General features: G+C 35.6%; 1 protein-coding gene and 7 non-coding genes across 10 annotated transcripts in view; 7 read left to right on the top strand and 1 right to left on the bottom strand.

Moving 5' to 3' along the window:
* Nucleotides 1–1,718: 1,718 nt before the first annotated feature.
* Nucleotides 1,719–19,992, bottom strand: part of LOC110465830 — a 40,322-nt gene continuing 22,048 nt past the window's right edge. For 2 of the 3 annotated variants that reach the window (XM_021521939.1, XM_021521938.1), the window contains exons 5-13: nt 18,004–18,197; nt 16,379–16,426; nt 15,004–15,036; nt 6,010–6,054; nt 4,987–5,043; nt 4,340–4,390; nt 3,986–4,105; nt 2,738–2,857; nt 1,719–2,076 (exon numbers count right to left, since the gene is read on the bottom strand). In XM_021521939.1, the coding sequence (XP_021377614.1) occupies nt 1,788–2,076; nt 2,738–2,857; nt 3,986–4,105; nt 4,340–4,390; nt 4,987–5,043; nt 6,010–6,054; nt 15,004–15,036; nt 16,379–16,426; nt 18,004–18,197 (957 nt within the window). In that variant the 3' untranslated portion in view covers nt 1,719–1,787. The remainder of the gene's footprint in view (nt 2,077–2,737; nt 2,858–3,985; nt 4,106–4,339; nt 4,391–4,986; nt 5,044–6,009; nt 6,055–15,003; nt 15,037–16,378; nt 16,427–18,003; nt 18,198–19,992) is intronic. The other variant, XM_021521940.1, reaches the window with a different exon arrangement.
* On the top strand, nt 8,138–8,210 carry Trnat-cgu. Its single transcript has one exon. It is a non-coding gene; the product is annotated as a tRNA-Thr (tRNA).
* On the top strand, nt 9,458–9,530 carry Trnat-cgu. Its single transcript has one exon. It is a non-coding gene; the product is annotated as a tRNA-Thr (tRNA).
* On the top strand, nt 10,248–10,320 carry Trnat-cgu. The gene has a single exon. It is a non-coding gene; the product is annotated as a tRNA-Thr (tRNA).
* On the top strand, nt 11,033–11,105 carry Trnat-cgu. The gene has a single exon. It is a non-coding gene; the product is annotated as a tRNA-Thr (tRNA).
* Nucleotides 11,822–11,894, top strand: Trnat-cgu. The gene has a single exon. It is a non-coding gene; the product is annotated as a tRNA-Thr (tRNA).
* Nucleotides 12,629–12,701, top strand: Trnat-cgu. Its single transcript has one exon. It is a non-coding gene; the product is annotated as a tRNA-Thr (tRNA).
* Nucleotides 13,414–13,486, top strand: Trnat-cgu. Its single transcript has one exon. It is a non-coding gene; the product is annotated as a tRNA-Thr (tRNA).

The raw sequence follows: 19,992 nt of genomic DNA, 5'->3' as shown, positions 1-19,992 counted from the left end.
TTTATCTTCAAAACACAAGGACAAAATGTTAATCAAGTCAGTCAACATTAAATAACAACATAAAAATTTGAGTAGACACCAAACAAAAAACTCATCATGAAACCCCACGACAATGAATCGATACAAAATGTTCCGAAAGGACACTCCCATTTGCACCACATACGGCACTCCTCATGATGTTTCCAGTAAAATTAAGGAAAAATTTAGGTCCCCAAAGATTATATAAAGTTATATATAAACAATTTTTCCATTAGGTATAAAATTAAATCCCATTTTGCTAAGATCAGAATGATAAAATAAAATGTGTATAAGTATATATAAGACAGAAAGGGGTACCTACATGTCACAAGTACACAATATTGGACTACAATGTACTATGTTTTAAATGCAGACAATAATACAAATAATTATGTACATATATTATAAGTCTATGAAACATGTTTACATATTAAAATACCACGATAGATATTTATATTTAAAGGCAATTATATATATATACAAAGCATAATATAAATTAACTAATCATAAACTAAATCAATAAAAAATAATAGATATGACATCACTGCAAGTAAATAAAATGTATCTTATGTATTTGTTGTGAAATGTTTAATATTTCAACAGATGCACCTAGTAGATAATGATAAATAAATATCACTTTTCTAGTTCATTTTAAATCATCATTTTTATTTTGCACGGCAATCTATTTAGGTGAAATATTCTAACAACAGTCAACATAATTAGTTTTTAAAGTAAGTTTGCATTTCGTATGTTCTGGATCACTTTCTGTTGTTATTTGTCAGGGGAAAAAATCAGTGATTTCTGGTTACGAAATAACTCACTAAACTTAGCGATACATCTTACATGAGTTTCCATTTCATATGAAATTTATGAAACGAGTCTAAGAATTTTTCAATTTAGCGAGCCTCTTCGTGACGAGTTTCATAAATTTCATATGGAATGTAAACGAATGTAAGGTCCTTTTTTATCACATAATCAAGATTTGTGGCCTTTATTCGTGTGAAACGACAATTTTTATGCAACCTTGAAAGGTACAAAGCCGCCATTTTGACTCCACTGCGTAAGTCTGTGACGTCATGTGCTTGTCGTAGGCGTGATGTCACAATTGAAACAATTGAAACTTACGACCAATCATAGGGCTGATAGGTCATATAACATGGGTTAATACGCAAAAAAATATGACTTGGGTATATTCACTGGATAACACAGTACATTATGTGATAAATATGAAAATCAAATTTAAGGTTCATACCCATCTGGAATGCGAAAAAGACCATCTTAAATTTATTAACATATTCATATATAATAACATATTATTAGCATATATGAATATCTATTAATAGGTGAAAATTATTTTAAGTGTCATTTCATTTTACCGATATGTGATATGGATAATATATCGGACACATGTTAGGATTTCTCTCAATTGCAGAAAGAGTGGATACATGTATTACGGATTGCTATTTTCACGTTGTAGTTGGGGAAATGGGGTTTTCATAAATTTTGTTTCAATCAGAACAGTGATACTTAAGGTACTAAAACATTAAACGGTCGTGTTCATTTCGTTGAAACCGACAAAATAACACTGTTGCAATAATAAATCAAAACTGAATTCACTTTCATGAAAAAAGTCATGTCCAGGTAAACTGTTAATTAAATAGTGTCATTGTTCTCCTCAGTTTACACCTGTACGAACTGGTGAGGTGGAAGGTATTGTTCGCCTCAGTTTACACCTGTACGAACTGGTGAGGGGGAAGTTATTGTTCTCCTCAGTTTACACCTGTACGAACTGGTGAGGTGGAAGAGGTTCTCGGAGTTGTATTTTTTAAATGAGGATCGTCTGATACAAGTTGATCTACACAATCTTTAACGGCCTTTTTGGCTCCGGGGTTATTCTGAAGGTAGGCAAAGTAGGCTTTGCGCATGCCCGCTCTGTTTGAGGGATGAACTTCCGATAATTTGTGTAGTTTCATTAAGTAGAAGTCCTTCTTCGTTTTCTTGTAGTCCTCGTCCACTCGTTTGGGAGAGTCGATGTCATACTGTTGATGCATCTTCTCCCTGTACAAGATAACAGAGTTTATATAACATTTGGATAAAATTGAGGTCGCAAGTAACCTCCCCCTTGTTTTACATTATTTAATTACTTTTCTTTGCAATTTTGGTATGAATTATTTCACAAAATTAGAATGTATCATAAAGTTATATTTTCAGTTAATTAGATAATCAAGTTTTTAACCTAGAACCAGGAAAATGGAATGTTTTGTGGTGTGCGAATGTTCGCGTTTTCAGGGTTGAGTTAATTAGTGCAAACAATCCATACGCAAATATTTATCTATAAATTAAATAGATTATAGATATATAGCTTATCAAGATATCTGGACCATTGCCAATGAAAAAGATTTCCAAACCGCGATCAGTTTAAAGAGTAACAACGCGAAATCAATAGAACGGTTGATTTTTAGAATGGAAATTTATATTGTTGCTTTCAGTTTTAGAACTATTTAAGGCGCATTCGAGAATTTTCCGATCAATTGATAAGGTGGTATATATTTATATATATAACACAGTATATAAACGCAATTATAAAAATGTATATACATTTTTATATTTACACGAATTTAACCTAGGAATATAATTACTCCGTATACAGTTTTTTTTGTAAAATCATTGCTATTCCTTATGTTATTCAATTTAAAACAACACATATGAACTTGTTTACCTGAAACGCGGCACTCCACTGTAAGGGAACTCTTTTGTAGCATTGTCGTTTACGACATCAAATTCTACTTTATGGATCTCCGGAAGTAGAATTCTCCCTCTCTCAGGAGAATAACTCCCCCTGAAAATTAAAATGTAGATTTATGCTGTAAATATATCATATTATCGTAAATGTTTTAAGGAGTTGTTTGTGCTGATTTTAAACCGCTGATTAAAGGATGACGTCACAAAATGGTTCTACAGCTTACCGGGTAATATTCGCTGCAGTTTTAGACATTTGTTAATCCGATGGTTCCATTTTCGGTAACGTTATCTTATCTGCACCCTTGGAATATCTCGTGACAATATCGGAGGTACGCGGTAAGTACCTGAAAAATTGCGCTAAAACCTGGTACAATGTACCTTTGAGGATTGTTTACGAGTTTCATCCGGACAACAAAGACTGTCAATTTTACCGTCACTCTGCAGCGCAATTCCTTTGACCCCCGTGAAATGACGATTTGGTTTAAACATATTTTATTGTTTAAATAAAAGGATTGGACACAAGTTATTTCAACTCATTATGACGTAAAATGACGATTCGCAAGATGTCGTGTAAAGGGCCATCACTTTTGTCATAACGTATTCCAAGGGTGCAGAGAAGATATTTGTATATTTGAGTCGAGGGCGAAACCTTTTGATTGGGATGAAATTCCCCGCTTTACAGTAGACCCGTTCGAGGTTTTTCTTACCTTAAGTACCCAAAAGTTTACATTTATCAACATATCGTATTGTGTCCTCGAATATGTTACATGTTATAAGCGTAATTGTTAACTCCAAGGTACAGTATTTTATTACGCATGTAGTTTTACAGCAACATCAAATTATTTGTGATGAAATATGATAAGAAAAAGTAGATATTGGATCACATCTACACTGAAAGTGTGAAGTTTGATATCATAAAATGTTAAACAGTCAAATATTGGACATTTCGGATTCTGATAAATACTACACATATACATCCGGGTCAAGGAGTTATGCATCGATAACTGAACTTCATTTGTGTGTTAGAAATAGTGTGTTGATAAAGCACTAAACATTTGAGATTATTCAAAGATTGAAGAGCAGACCTTTTGAAACAGTTCCGTTCAAACTTTTTCCGATGGTGGCATTTCTGTTAGGCCACAAACGCCTTCGGGAGTTTCCGTCAATGTTTGGAATTGACGTCACGAGCCTTCCTTTCAAGAAAATAAAAGATTCAGAAACTTACCTTGATGAATATGTCTTGGAGGATTTCTGTCTATGCGCATGCCTACTATGATGTTGTGAGATGGACGTCCGAAGGGCAGCCTCGTTATAAGCGGTCCGGTACGGGCTTCTCTCGCGGCGTCTGTTAATGATGAACGTAAAACACTTATCTGATTGTACCTATAACATTCGGAACAAGCTACAGTACACCGAAACTGAGTTAACTGCACGTGCACCACACAGCTATAATGTTCTTCTTTGGCATGTACTGAAGGTAACCTATTTGAAATAAGATTTGCAAATATTTGCAAAGTTTTCTGAAAATCCACTGAAACTGTTGAGCTTCAAACTTTCAATAAATGCCAATTTTACTTACTTTGAATTAGCCGATAGATTTCTTGGTAGTTTTATTTTTGTTTCTGGTTCCCTGAAAATAAAACAAACAAATAAATTTGAAAATAATTCTCAATGTGTGTGCTTCAAAATTATAGAAAGGCATTTGTAACTTAACTAAAACATTAACACAACGGGGGAATACCGAACTGTTAACCAACCCGTTATTAAACCTCAAAATCTATAAAACATTGGCGTGATACAAACAAAGGAAAATGTTATGTTAATTTAACACCAGGTGTTCCAGAAAGGTAAGCATATTGGTAATCAACAACACATGTCATGTAAATCTAGGTCAAATCTAAGAATTTCGCGTCTTCAAAGCGATAGCGGGTGAATGACGACGAATCATCAAGGCAAACTAATAAGCATAATAAAAATAATAATATTACAGATTTAAGTGATAATTATCGACGCTGGTATTATCTTACCCCTTTGTATTTTAAGGTGCTGTCTTAAAGTTATATTCTATCGGATTGTGAGGACACATCTTTAAGGTGCGATCGAACACATGCCTTTCAAGTGTACTTATCTATTACCTTTTTTTATCGAATTGGTTGGATTAACCAAACAAGCCATCTGGTAGGGGTGTACGGTGGTTTGTACGTGTACATGCTAGCGTTTACTTACTTCTTACTATTCTCCTGTTGTACATTTGTCCCATTTACATTTTCCTCTGTTAGTGTGCTGGAACAAACGGGTGTGGATACAATAAAACAGTGCAAAGTAGGATTCGTGGTAAACCTGAGGACGTTATGAGGAAATTAATGGATAGGATAAAGAAGTGATGTTAACAAACAAAACAGGAATAAGTAATTTGGAACGTTACACTGACATAAACAAATATGTTAATAATAATAAATAAACATCGCATTTATAAGAAGTTTTGACAACCTATGTATATCAGGTAGTCGATAGTCAAGGCTTTCGAGGGCATTATATTTCAAATTCGATTAGAAATGTATTGCTTTTTCCTCTCAATGTTTTATATAATGAAGCTACAACACATACAATGTATATATAGAGAGATTACCAAACGGCAAAATCGAAAGAGAGAGAGCTGGTCGTATTAGACAGGTGTTTGATATAAAGCGAAAGGCGGCTGAAATTGAGAACTGGCTCTTAAAAGTCTATTATAGTTTTGTAAGATGTTGGGAGGAAATTCCTTCATTTGGCAGATAATCAGTGTAACCTCACGATTGAAATGACGTCATGAAATTAATATTGACCTGCTGTTTCTGATAAAAAAAAAAAGTAAATATCCGAGTCAACAACACAAATCAGCGACCTACACGTAATTATGATCCAAGCATTATGGATGCTTACGGTGATATAAATTGATTAAATTGTTGAAAATAAATTGATGATTTTGTGTTTATTTCCACGAACTTTATTTTTTTGCCGGGAACGGTCGCGTGAATTTTATTTTACTAAAAGAAAAACTTAAATTAAAAACGGAAATATAAGTATTAAACTGCCTTCTTTGGAAAGTAATTGTCCTATAACTCTCACAGGATTGCGGACAAATTGAATAACGCTATCCCAAAATGGCAGTTTAATGCTTAATTATTATGAATTAAAGATAACATTTTACGAAGTTCCCATGCAACATGGTGCTTCACATCACACAACAAAGAGTGTATACGTATTTACCTGTAAGATTGCGGTCGTCGACTTTGACCTTGGGCATCCTCCTCACTGAAAAAATAACGTATAATTCAAAGTTTTGACATCACAACAATATTGAGAGGTTAAGGATGTCAAATGCATGCGCTATTGGAACATAGCAGGTTATGACGTCTAGTACATATGCTATACAAGTAGTGACGTCACATACACAACATTTAGTGACACAGCAGGTAATGACGTCACATACATAACCCATAGTGACACAGCAGGTAGTGACGTCACATACACAACTTTAGTGAAAAAGCAGGAAGTGACGTCACATACACAACCTACAACAGGTTAAATATCTTGGTATTATATTGGACAACTTTTTATCTGGAGAACAAATTGTCCAAAGGGTTAAAAAAAAAAGTGAACTAGAGATAGTGGTTTCTATATAAACACAGCGACTGTCTCACTACTAGATCTAGAAAATTCTGGTGTCGTCACTGATACAATGTCATTTTGACTATGCTTCTTGCTGCTGGTTCGAAAGCTTATCCAAAAATCTTCGACAAATACTTTAAATTACCCAGAATAAAGTGGTCAGATTTATTTTGAAACTTAACAACAGATCAAGAGTCACCGGGAATTGGAACAAGCTAATATGTTGGATGTTGGGGGCAGGGTGAAACAGCTCCGTTTTAACCATGTCTTTAATATTCAACATAACAAATGTCCATCCTATATGAAGGAATATTTTACAAGAACAGAGAAAAAACACTTTACCAGGAACAGTGATCTGAATTTCAACATTCCTTAGCTAAAAAGGTGTGGAATCGTCATCATTTTTCTATAATGCTATATCAAAGATTGGAATAACTTGGGACATTCAATAAACTCGGTAGATCACAAGGTGAAATTCAAAAGTGCGATGAAAAAAGTACTTAAAAGATTTGGCAAAAACTGATTTTGAGCAAGATTTCATCTTCTAAAGTTAATTTTTATTCTATCCTAGTAGGTGACTTCAAACTTCTTCCAATAAATATATGTATTACCAAAACTTTAACTAAAGTACTACTTTGCAATGTTTTAATTTTCAACCTCATTCAAATGACGATGGAATTTTGTTCCAGTTATCCTATTTTTGGTGACTACCAATTCAATATGTATTTTTTTTAAATGTTACGGAAGATTTTATTACCATTATCCTCAGTCTTTATTTTATAAATAAGTTCATTTTTATATATATGTATTATATCCCAAACTGAGATAATTTGATAGACAGAAATTATGTTGGTAGGGATTGGCCCAACCTACTGTCGTCTGTTCTACACACAGGTAACACAGTATAAATGTATATGGCCTAACACCATCTAATATTGTTACACGATATCTGCAAGAATAACATCATTTGCATTGTGATATGTACAGTAATACATATAATTGATAGTTTTAATATAACAAGTGGAAATAATATCTTGCACAGTCCCACATATATATATATATAGAAGGCTGTCATATTTTCTAATGATATGTAAAACACAACTCCATCTTATACTGTCAAATACTTTAACATCTTATTCGACGAAATAATATAACTTATTTTGGTGTAGTAATATGACATCTTATTTTTGTGGAATATTATAACATCATCATATTTGACCAATCAGTACCACTTATTCTATTCATATTATTACGAGAAATTATACCATCTTATAATGTCATGTTTTAGGACCTTTTGTTGTCTAGGTAATAACGATCCTTCGAGAGGACCCCATTGGAAATAAGCTGCCACCCAGCTTACATGGGATATCCTTGGTAAAGCTTAGTCATCATGCAGATACATTGTATTTATAGTGCTCCAAAATTTGTGATATTAACCTTCAGGTGATTATGTAAATACTGTGATAAATCTGTGATTATTAAACAATTGAAACTGTGATCACATGTGACATTTGTACTTTTTTCATGCTTTTTACCTGAATAAATATTTCATTATTAGGTAGTGACGTCAAAAAACACAACCAATAGTAACACAGAGGTAATGGCGTCGTATACATATCCCATAGTGATCGATACATCAGGTAAATCATACTGGGCCACAGCTGATAATGACATCAAATGTTTTACACAGCAAATTTAAATCAGCGTCATTTTTATACCATCGAAAGCCCGTATAGCTCAGTGGTTAGAGCACTGGTCTCGTAAACCAGGGGTCGTGAGTTCGACTCTCACTGTGGGCAATACTACTTTTTTACAATTTTTTTTGTTATTCCTGTGTAGCTGCCAAATATAAAATAGTTTATTTACAATAAATGCAGATATCGCATAAAATTATCTTGTCTGCGTTTAATGATAAAAAATAGTCAGTTTAGCTCTGAACATCAATTTATAAATGTTTCGCCCCCTAGTTTTTCGATGCCAAATGTTTGGCCCTGTAAAGTCATTTTATGATGTTGTGTTAAGAGAAAGGGTTGGTTTGGTTTGGTCTAGTATTGTTTAACGTCCTAACAACAGCTATGGTCATTTAAGGACGGCCTTCCCTGTGTGCAAGATGCATGCGTGTAGTGTGTGCGTGTGTGTTTTGGGAGGCTGTGATATGTTCGTGTTTGTCTCCTTGCAATCGCGCGGAACTGATGCCGACTTTATAGTGCTACCTCACTGAAACATACTGCCTAAGATATGCGGTCCAATAATACTGAAACCGGCAAACCAGTCGTCCAACTCCTAAATTGCTGAGCGTTTTGCGGGAGTAGAAACTACCATTTTTACACACTCTGGTATGTCTCGGCCAGGGGACAGAACCCAAAGCCTTCCTCGCAGGGGCGAACGCTCAACTTAAGGCCAAAAGTGAGGCATTGTCAAGGGAAACATTAGGAAGAAGAAAGTTGTTTAGAAAGAAGAAAAAAGATAAGATCCCAAATTAACACAGCAAATTTAAACCAGCGTCATTTTTATACGTTAAAAAGCCCGTATAGCTTGACCAATCAGTACCACTTATTCTATTCATATTATTACGAGAAATTAAACCATCTTATAATGTCTTGTTTTTAGGACCGTTTGTTGTCTAGGTAATTACGATCCTTCCGGGAGGACCCCATTGGAACTAAGCTGCCACCCAGCTGTCATGGTATATCCTTGGTAAAGCTGCAGATCATCATGCAGATACATTGTATTTATAGTGCTCCAAAACTTGTGATATTAACCTTGATGTGATTATCTAAATATTGTGATAAATCTGTGATTATTATACAATTGAAACTGTGATCATTTGTGACATTTGTACATTTTCATGCTTTTACCTGAATAAATATTATTTTTAGGTAGTGACGTCAAAAAACACAACCAATAGTGACACATAGGTAATGGCGTCGTATACATATCCAATAGTGATCGATACATCAGGTAAATCATACTGGGCCACAGCTGATAATGACATCAAATGTTTTACACAGCAAATTTAAACCAGCGTCATTTATAACCGTAGAAAGCCCGTATAGCTCAGTGGTTAGAGCACTGGTCTCGTAAACCAGGGGTCGTGAGTTCGACTCTCACTGTGGGCAACACTACTTTTTTTTGTTATCTCTGTGTAACTGCCAAATATAAAATAGTTTATTTACAATAAATGCAGATATCATATAAAATGATCATGCCTGCGTTTAATGATAAAGAAATAGTCAATCTAGATCTGAACAATAACTTGGAAATGTTTCGCCCCATAGATTTTCGATGTCAGATGTTTGGCGCTGTAAAGTCATTTTATGATGTTGTGTTAAGTAAAAGGGTTGGTTTGGTATTGTTTAGTATTGTTTAACGTCCTATCAACAGCTATGGTCATTTAAGAACGGCCTCCACTGTGTGCAAGATGCATGCATGTAGTGTATGCGTGTGTGTTTTGGGAGGCTGTGATATGTTCGTGTTTGTCTCCTTGCAATCGCGCGGAACTGATGCCGACTTTATAGTGCTACCTCACTGAAACATACTGCCGAAGACACCCGATCAAATTATACTGACAACGGGCGAACCAGACGTCCCACTCCTAAATTGCTGAGCATTTAGCAGGAGTAGAAACTACCATTTTTACACGCTCTGGTATGAATAGGCCTGGGGACAGATTTTAAAGACTTCTTCAGAGGGGCGAACGCTCATCTAAAGGCCAAAAGTGAGGCATTGGCAAGGGAGACATTAGGAAGAAGAAAGTTGTTTAGAAAGAAGAAAAAAGATAAGATCCCAAATTTACACAGCAAATTTAAATCACCGTCATTGTTATACCTTAGAAAGTCCGTATAGCTCAGTGGTTAGAGCACTGGTCTCGTAAACCAGGGGTCGTGAGTTCGACTCTCACTGTGGGCAATACTACCTTTTTACAATGCTTTTTTGTTATTCATGTGTATCGGCCAAATATAAAATAGTTTATTTACAGTAAATGCAGATATCGCAAAAAATGATCGTGAACAAATAGTCAGTTTAGCTCTGAACATTAATTTATAAATGTTTCGCCCGATAGTTTTTCGATGTCAGATGTTTGGCGCTGTTAAGGCATTTTATGATGTTGTGTTAAGAGAAAGGGTTGGTTTGGTTTGGTTTAGTATTGTTTAATGTCCTATCAACAGCTATGGTCATTTAAGGACGGCCTCCCCTGTGTGCAAGATGCATGCATGTAGTGTATGCGTGTGTGTTTTAGGAGGCTGTGATATGTCCGTGTTTGTCTCCTTGTAATCGCGCGGAACTGATGCCGACTTTATAGTGCTACCTCACTGAAACATACTGCCGAAGACACCCGATCAAATTATACTGACAACGGGCGAACCAGTCTTCCCAATCCTAAATTGCTGAGCATTTAGCAGGAGTAGAAACTACCATTTTTACACGCTCTGGTATGTCTCGGCCAGGGGACAGAACCCAAAGACTTCCTCAGAGGGGCGAACGCTCATCTAAAGGCCAAAAGTGAGGCATTGTCAAGGGAGACATTAGGAAGAAGAAAGTTGTTTAGAAAGAAGAAAAAAGATAAGATCCCAAATTGACACAGCAAATTTAAATCAGCATCATTTTTATACCGTAGAAAGCCCGTATAGCTCAGTGGTTAGAGCACTGGTCTCGTAAACCAGGGGTCGTGAGTTCGACTCTCACTGTGGGCAATACTACTTTTTTACAATGCTTTTAATGTTATTCATGTGTAGCTGCCAAATATAGAATAGCTTATTTACAGTAAATGCTGATATCGCAAAAAATGATCATGAAAGAAAAGGTCAGTTTAGCTCTGAACATTAATTTATAAATGTTTCGCCCCATAGCTTTTGGATGCCAGATGTTTGGCGCTGTAAAGTCCTTTTATGATGTTGTGTTTAGAGAAAGAGTTGGTTTTTGGTTTGGTTTAGTATTGTTTAACGTCCTATCAACAGCTTTGGTCATTTAAGGACGGCCTCCCCTGTGTGCAAGATGCATGCGTGTAGTGTATGTGTGTTTGTTTTGGGAGGCTGCGATATGTTCGTGTTTGTTTCCTTGTGATAGCGCGGAACTGATGCCGACTTTATAGCGCGATCTCACTGAAACATACTGCCGAAGACACCCGATCAAATTATACTGACAACGGGCGAACCAGTCTTTCCACTCCTAAATTGCTGAGCATTTAGCACGAGTAGAAACTACCATTTATACACACTCTGGTATGTATCGGCCAGGGGACAGAACCCAAAGCCTTCTTCACAGGGGCGAACGCTCATCTAAAGGCCAAAAGTGAGGCATTGTCAAGGAAGACATTAGGAAGAAGAAAGTTGTTTAGAAAGAAGAAAAAAGATAAGATCCCAAATTTACACAGCAAATTTAAATCAGTGTCATTTTTATACCGTAGAAAGCCCGTATAGCTCAGTGGTTAGAGCACTGGTCTCGTAAACCAGGGGTCGTGAGTTCGACTCTCACTGTGGGCAATACCACTATTTTTAAATGCTTTTTTTGTTAATCATGTGTAGCTGCCAAATATAAAATAGTTTATTTACAGTAAATGCAGATATCGCATTAAATGATCATGAAAGAAATAGTCAGTTTAGATCTGAACATTAATCTATAAATGTTTCGCCCCATAGTTTTTTGATGTCAGATGTTTGGCGCTGTAAAGTCATTTTTTGATGTTGTGGTAAGAGAAAGGGTTGGTTTTTGGTTTGGTTTAGTATTGTTTAACATCCTATCAACAGCTATGGTCATTAAAGGACGGCCTCCCCTGTGTGCAAGATGCATGCGTGTAGTGTGTGCGTGTTTGTTTTGGGAGGTTGCGATATGTTCGTTTTTGTCTTCTTGTCTTAGCGCGAAACTAATGCCGTCTTTATAGTGCTACCTCACTGAAATATACTGCCGAAGACACCTAGCAGGACGCCCCACCCGGTCACATTATACTGACAACGGGCGAACCAGTCGTCCCACTCCTAAATTGCTGAGCGTTTAGCAGGAGTAGAAACTACCATTTTTACAGACTCTTTTTATGTCTCGGCCAGGGGACAGAACCCAAAGCCTTCCTCACAGGGGCGAACGCTCATCTAAAGGCCAAAAGTGAGGCATTGTCAAGGGAGACATTAGGATGAAGAAAGTTGTCTAGAAAGAAGAAAAAAGATAAGATCCCAAATTGACACAGTAAATTTAAATCAGCGTCATTTTTATACGTTAAAAAGCCCGTATAGCTCAGTGGTTAGAGCACTGGTCTCGTAAACCAGGGGTCGTGAGTTCGACTCTCACTGTGGGCAATACTACTTTTTTACAATGTTTTTTTGTTATTCATGTGTAGCTGCCATATAAAAAAATGTTTATTTACAGTAAATGCTGATATTGCAAAAAATGATCATGAAAGAAAAGGTCAGTTTAGCTCTGAACATTAATTTATAAATGTTTCGCCCCATAGCTTTTCGATGCCAGATGTTTGGCTCTGTAAAGTCATTTTATGATGTTGTGTTAAGAGAAAGGGTTGGTTTGGTTTGGTTTAGTATTGTTTAATGTCCTATCAACAGCTATGGTCATTTAAGGACGGCCTCCCCTGTGTGCAAGATGTATGCGTGTAATGTGTGCGTGTATGTTTTGGGAGGCTGTGATATGTTCGTGTTTGTCTCCTTGTGAAAGCGCGGAATTGATGCCGACTTTATAGTGCTACCTCACTGAAACATACTGCCAAAGATTTGCAGTCCCATTATACTGAAACCAGCAAACCAGTCGTCCAACTCCTAAATTGCTGAGCGTTTAGCAGGAGAAGAAACTACCATTTTCACACACTCTGGTATGTCTTGGCCAGAGGACAGAACTCAAAGCCTTCCTCACAGTGACGAACGCTCATCTAAAGGCCAAAAGTGAGGCATTGTCAAGGGAGACATTAGGAAGAAGAAAGTTGTTTAGAAAGAAGAAAAAAGATAAGATCCCAAATTTACACAGCAAATTAAAATCAGCGTCATTTTTGTACGTTAGAAAGCCCGTATAGCTCAGTGGTTAGAGCACTGGTCTCGTAAACCAGGGGTCGTGAGTTCGACTCTCACTGTGGGCAATACTTTTTTTTACATTTTTTTTTATTCATGTGTAGCTGCCAAATATCAAATAATTTATATAAAGTAAATGCAGATATCGCAAAAAATGATCATGAAAGAAAGGGTCAGTTTAGCTCTGAACATTAATTTATAAATGTTTTGCCCCATAGCTTTTCGATGCCAGATGTTTGGCGCTGTAAAGTCATTTAATGATGTTGTGTTAAGAGAAAGGGTTGGTTTGGTTTGGTTTAGTATTGTTTAACGTCCTATCAACAGCTATGGTCATTTAAGGACGGCCTCTCCTGTGTGCAAGATGCATGCGTGTAGTGTGTGTGTGTGTGTTTTGGGAGGCTGTGATATGTTCGTGTTTGTCACCTTGTAATAGCGCGGAACTGATGCCAACTTTATAGTGCTACCTCACTGAAACATACTGCCGAAGATATCGGGTCCCATTATACTGACAACGGGCGAACCAGTCGTCCCACTTCTAAATTGCTGAGCGTTTAGCAGGAGTAGAAACTACCATTTTTACACACTCTGGTATGTCTCGGCCAGGGGACAGAACCCAAAGCCTTCCTCACAGGGGCAAACGTTCATCTAAAGGCCAAAAGTGAGGCATTGTCAAGGGAGACATTAGGAGGAAGAAAGTTGTTTAGAAAGAGGAAAACAGATAAGATCCCAAATTTAGTCGCCTCTTAGGATCATGCAATGTGGGGCAGCAGGAACTAACACGTTAAACTATGTTATTACTATTGTCACTATTGTGATATATTTGTTAGGACATTTTCAAAAAGAGTATTTTATCAAAAACCACATGTTGCGATGTTCGAATGTTAAAGGTTTGAAAGAAGAAATGAAAAATGAATCAGAAATACATAGGACCTTTTTAATGTACTGTCTTCATTTTATCAATGTTGCCACTCAGGGAAAACAAAGTCAACGTGAAGAACATTGAACTTTACGTTTGACCGTTGACACGATTTAAGTGAGTAACAAGAAAACTGGATTGAGCACAGAACTCATGCTTGAGCATGAGAACGGTTTCATGAATACGAGCCCAGGGTTCGAATATCGGTCTAGCACCGCTAGTTATAGCATTTTGTCGATTTTTCCTTTTTTCATTGATCATGAAAGTCCCACAATGTATGGTTATCTTTACAGAAATGATTTATAGTCATGCCGTAAAAAATCCAATACGTCGTTGTAGTTTTTGGTAGCGGTACGGGGATCCTTAATTTTGCTTCATCTTATATAGAAGGGAGAATATTTCAATGAAAATAAAATAAAAAATGTTTGAATACTTCTTCTTCGCGATTATTACTGATGCTCAAGATTAAGGTCTTTATTACATTGCGTCTTTGGACTCATCAGTTACAACCAACAAATGTGCAGTAATTACAGTGCAAAATACGAAATAACATATCACAACATTACATTTATAATAATTCGGTTCTTCTCGAATTTCGTTACTGATTCTCTATTAGCTTACAATCGATTCCCCAATGCTGTAAGAGTTATGCCCCTTGATACAACTTACCCGTTTTGCATAGGACGACCGGTATCTCTTCCTCTGAAATATTACATCAGGTGTTAAAGCAAAATGTTAACTGTTATTGCTATCTATTGATATTAATATTTGATTGTTAATATTGTAGTCTCGGTATTCACCAGATTTAAATGTGCGCAAATTGTTTCCCCGAAGTCGAACGGAAAAAAACAACGGGTCTGTATTCCCCCGATTAGTTTTAAAGCAGATATAGTTTTTTTTATTATTATTAAAATACATAATATATCAAGTAGAGAATCTCTTACTAGATTTAAGTGACATTAATAAACATTTATTTTAATATAACAGACAAATATGTGCAACCATAAAAACGTTCACGACTATTCCTTTCCTTAAATGTGTTGCTGGTATTCAGATGTTCCCATAATTATTCAGAGCAAATTAGACGTCGTTCACCACTGCAAGTATTTAATGCCCATTTTCTGTCTATGACCCCCTTCCCGAATCTCGTCATTTAGTCCCCATTTACTATACATTGCCACCTGTTTACCACCAGTTACACTTTAATACTAAAGATTTCAACCCTGTCAAATCCCTTACCGCCAATTTACCATTCATTAAATTTACCACCTACTGCATCACCCCAATTTATCCCCATTTACAGATACCAAACATTTACACTGTTCCGTTCATTATCACCTATTTCTCGCTTATTTAGTTTACACTACATGCTGCCACCCATTTACCTCCCATTTACATGTACCATTCATGTACCATAATTTCATATTACCTGCTATCTACCATCACCGCTCTTTTACCACTTATTGCCACCATTTACTACCAATTTTATAATCATTTACCGCTATATTATTTATCTTCTACAGCCTGCGTTTGCCACTCATTTACCACCAATTGCCATCATACTTCTAATTTACCAATCATTTAACATTAGTTATATATCACCTATTACATTTAATTGCGATACACACATATCACATCAATTTACCAGTCATTATCGATCACACATGAATTCCCGTTACCAACCGTTACCACCATTTACCAATTAAAACAGCTTTACTAGTAATCTAATTAATGATTATTACGTTTTAATAGGCAAACAAACAGATTAAATGACGTAATAGAGTTAAAAATCTAACTAATTTATTTATTCCGTCTTTTCGTATTGCAGAATTATCTGCTCTTGTGAGCAGGTGTTGATTGTTACGTCATTAGTTTGTGAGACTAACGTCATCAATTTTTGAGAAAACGACGTAATTTTTTCACACAAACCAATGACGTAACACTCAATACCTGCTCACAAGAGAAGATAACTCTGCAAACGCAAAGACGAAATTGGCTAACTACGTTGAATATATATCACATGGTAGTGATTTAAATTAAATACCTTTCTGGGGAAACCTTCGGCAATCTCAAATTCATGTTTTCCCAAATCCTAGAAAAGCAAATGACACAGTGTCATAGACTCAAACAACATGTATGATTTTCCTGATATTTTGACATATTTTGATATATTTTCTTACCAGATATACACGTCATTTGATTAAAACAAAATATTAAAAAAACGACACCAAGTCCCATTGTTCAAAGTTTGGTCAGCTTAACGAAAGCTTAATACAAAACGTCTATCTAGAATATTTTGTAAATAACTGAAATTCAAAAAATTCAAAATGCCATTTAAAATGATAACTTTTAAAAACAGGTTCCACAAATATCATTTATAAAACTTTGTATATATCTAGATTTTTTTAAAATTTATTTTCGCAGTTTTAATATACGACTCTTTAAGGTCATCATACTCTGAACAATTGGGATGAGAAAGTACCATTTTGTAGATCGCATAGCTTTACTTAGCTTCATCATGCATCTTCGAATTTGATAAAAAAAAAATATGCTACTGTATCATGTTAAAATAATATATCAATTTCAGTGTAATACTGTACATTTTCTGATTGGTTTATTGAATAGCCTTATTTTTGCTTTCTCTATTTTCTTTCGTATTTGGTGGTGTGTACCATCCTCGGTCCCAGGTACAAATTGCACTTCCGTTTAAATGCGATTTTCACCTGGGATCCAGGCCGGTGATGTACGTTTTACACCACAAAATGGTACTGCTTAAAAAGAGATATTTTTGTATTTTTAACATAAAATAACCGACGTCCAAACTCACAATAACAGCAATTCAGCACCTTAGTCTGAAATTATTCTAGTAAACAAAAACTTTACCGGCACAGCATACGCCGTTTCCTGCATCATTCACATTTAATCCCAATATTAACAATATTATGTAAAATGGCCAAAACAGAAGAAATATCTGCCCACAATCCCCCAAAACTCACACACATCCTGTTGAATCAACAATGCCTGATCCAAATGTCACTAATTTCCTTATTTTGATGATGACGTTTATGAATTGCTCATTTTAGATCATTATGATTTTTATTCATTCAAACAGCGCATGTGGCAAATTTTAAAAAGAATCGTTTTTACATGCTACATATACCAGAACAATGTAAACCTGGGGACTCTATAAATATATCTGTGTTTAACTCGAAAAATCTATAAATAGATATGAAAGTTGATAACAACAAAAATGACATTATATATACCGTTTATTATAAACATGTATTTTAATTTCATTTGGAACAAGAACCAAATATAGAATGTTCATTTTTGTGGAAGTCAAGGGCAGAGCTGTTGCATCTGAGAATGACCTCTTGTTGTTATTTGTTGATGTTATAAAATCTTGATTCGACCGATTATGAAATATGCTATTAATTATATGTTACAAGCTACCGGAAATCTGGGACCACCAATAGCATTATTACCGATACAATCATTGTATTCATTGACTTATTTTTAGTCATTGGAAAAGGTCATCATCAAATTAAAGAAATATTGTGCAATGTGACGTAATTCAGCCAGTTACTGTCTGTATCAATATCATTATTCCGTATAACTCGAATGGGTTGCAAAAATTCTGACAGGCGGCAAAAACTGGTTGAAACTGACCTCTGTCTATCGGCCGAATCATTGGTCGGCGGTCTGTCTCCCCTCTGGCTTGACCGGAAGTTGGAGTTTTTCGTTGACGGTCGACTGTCACGTAGTTTCGGGAGGATCTCCCTGGCCATGTTGAAGTCCTCCAGGGGGTCCACCAGCCTCAGTGTGGTCTTCCTTGTTGACACATCGATCAGGGAGTCATCAAACTAAAGTGATTGAGGAATTAAGTCGTCAAAATAGCATGATGGAGGAATTAAGTCATCAAACTTAAGTGTTGGAGGAATTAAGTCATCAAACTAAAGTGTTGGGGGAATAAAGTCATCAAAATAGCATGATGGAGTAATTAAGTCATCAAACTTAAGTGTTGGAGGAATTAAGTCATCAAACTAAAGTGTTGGGGGAATAAAGTCATCAAACTAAAGTGTTGGAGGAATTAAGTCATCAAACTAAAGTGTTGGAGGAATTAAGTCATCAAACTAAAGTGTTGGAGGAATTAAGTCATCAAACTAAAGTGTTGGAGGAATTAAGTCTTAAAAATGAAGTGATGGAGGAATTAAGTCATCAAACTGAAGTGTTGGAGGAATTAAGTCATCAAACTAAAGTGTTAGGGGAATAAAGTTATTAAACTAAAGTATTGGAGGAATTAAGTCATCAAACTAAAGTGTTGGGGGAATAAAGTCATCAAAATAGAATGATGGAGGAATTAAGTCATCAAACTGAAGTGTCGGAGGAATTAAGTCATCAAACTTAAGTGTTGGAGGAATTATGTCATCAATCCAAAGTGTTGGAGGAGTTAAGTCATAAAACTAAAGTGTTGGGGGAATTAAGTCATCAAACTAAAGGAGGAATTAAGTCATCAAACTAAAGTGTTGGAAGAATTAAGTCATCAAAATAGCATGATGGAGGAATTAAGTCATCAAACTTAAGTGTTGGAGGAATTATGTCATCAATCCAAAGTGTTGGAGGAGTTAAGTCATAAAACTAAAGTCTTGGGGGAATTAAGTCATCAAACTAAAGTGTTGGAGGAATTAAGTGATCAAACTAAAATGTTGGAGGAATTAAGTCATCAAAATAAAGTGCTGGAGGAATTAAGTCATCAAACTGAAGTGTTGGAGGAATTAAGTCATCAAACTAAAGTGTTTTGGGAATTTAGTCATCAAACTAAAGTGATGGAGAAATTAAGTCATCAAACTAAAGTGTTGGAGGAATTAGGTGGTGAAACTAAAATGTTGGAGGAATTAAGTCATCAAAATAAAGTGACGGAGGAATTAAGTCATCAAACTGAAGTGTTGGAGGAATTAAGTCATCAAACTTAAGTGTTGGAGGAATTAAGTCATCAAACTAAAGTGTTAGGGGAATAAAGTTATCAAACTAAAGTGTTGGAGGAATTAAGTCATCAAACTAAAGTGTTGGGGGAATTAAGTCATCAAACTAAAGTGTTGGAGGAATTAAGTGATCAAACTAAAATGTTGGAGGAATTAAGTCATCAAAATAAAGTGATGGAGGAATTAAGTCATCTCACTGAAGTGTTGGAGGAATTAAGTCATCAAACTTAAGTGTTGGAGGAATTATGTCATCAATCTAAAGTGTTGGAGGAGTTAAGTCATCAAACTAAAGTGTTGGGGGAATTAAGTCATCAAACTAAAGTGATGGAGGAATTAAGTCATCAAACTAAAGTGTTGGGGGAATAAAGTCATCAAAATAGCATGATGGAGGAATTAAGTCATCAAACTGAAGTGTTGGAGGAATTAAGTCATCAAACTTAAGTGTTGGAGGAATTATGTCATCAATCCAAAGTGTTGGAGGAGTTAAGTCATAAAACTAAAGTGTTGGGGGAATTAAGTCATCAAACTAAAGTGTTGGAGGAATTAAGTCATCAAACTAAAGTGTTTTGGGAATTTAGTCATCAAACTAAAGTGATGGAGAAATTAAGTCATCAAACTAAAGTGTTGGAGGAATTAAGTCATCAATCTAAAGTGTTGGAGGAATAAAGTCATCAAA

Source organism: Mizuhopecten yessoensis, unplaced genomic scaffold (genome assembly GCF_002113885.1).
Source record: "Mizuhopecten yessoensis strain PY_sf001 unplaced genomic scaffold, ASM211388v2 scaffold11101, whole genome shotgun sequence".
NCBI lineage: Eukaryota > Metazoa > Mollusca > Bivalvia > Pectinida > Pectinidae > Mizuhopecten > Mizuhopecten yessoensis.
This window is presented reverse-complemented; position numbering and strand designations above follow the sequence as displayed.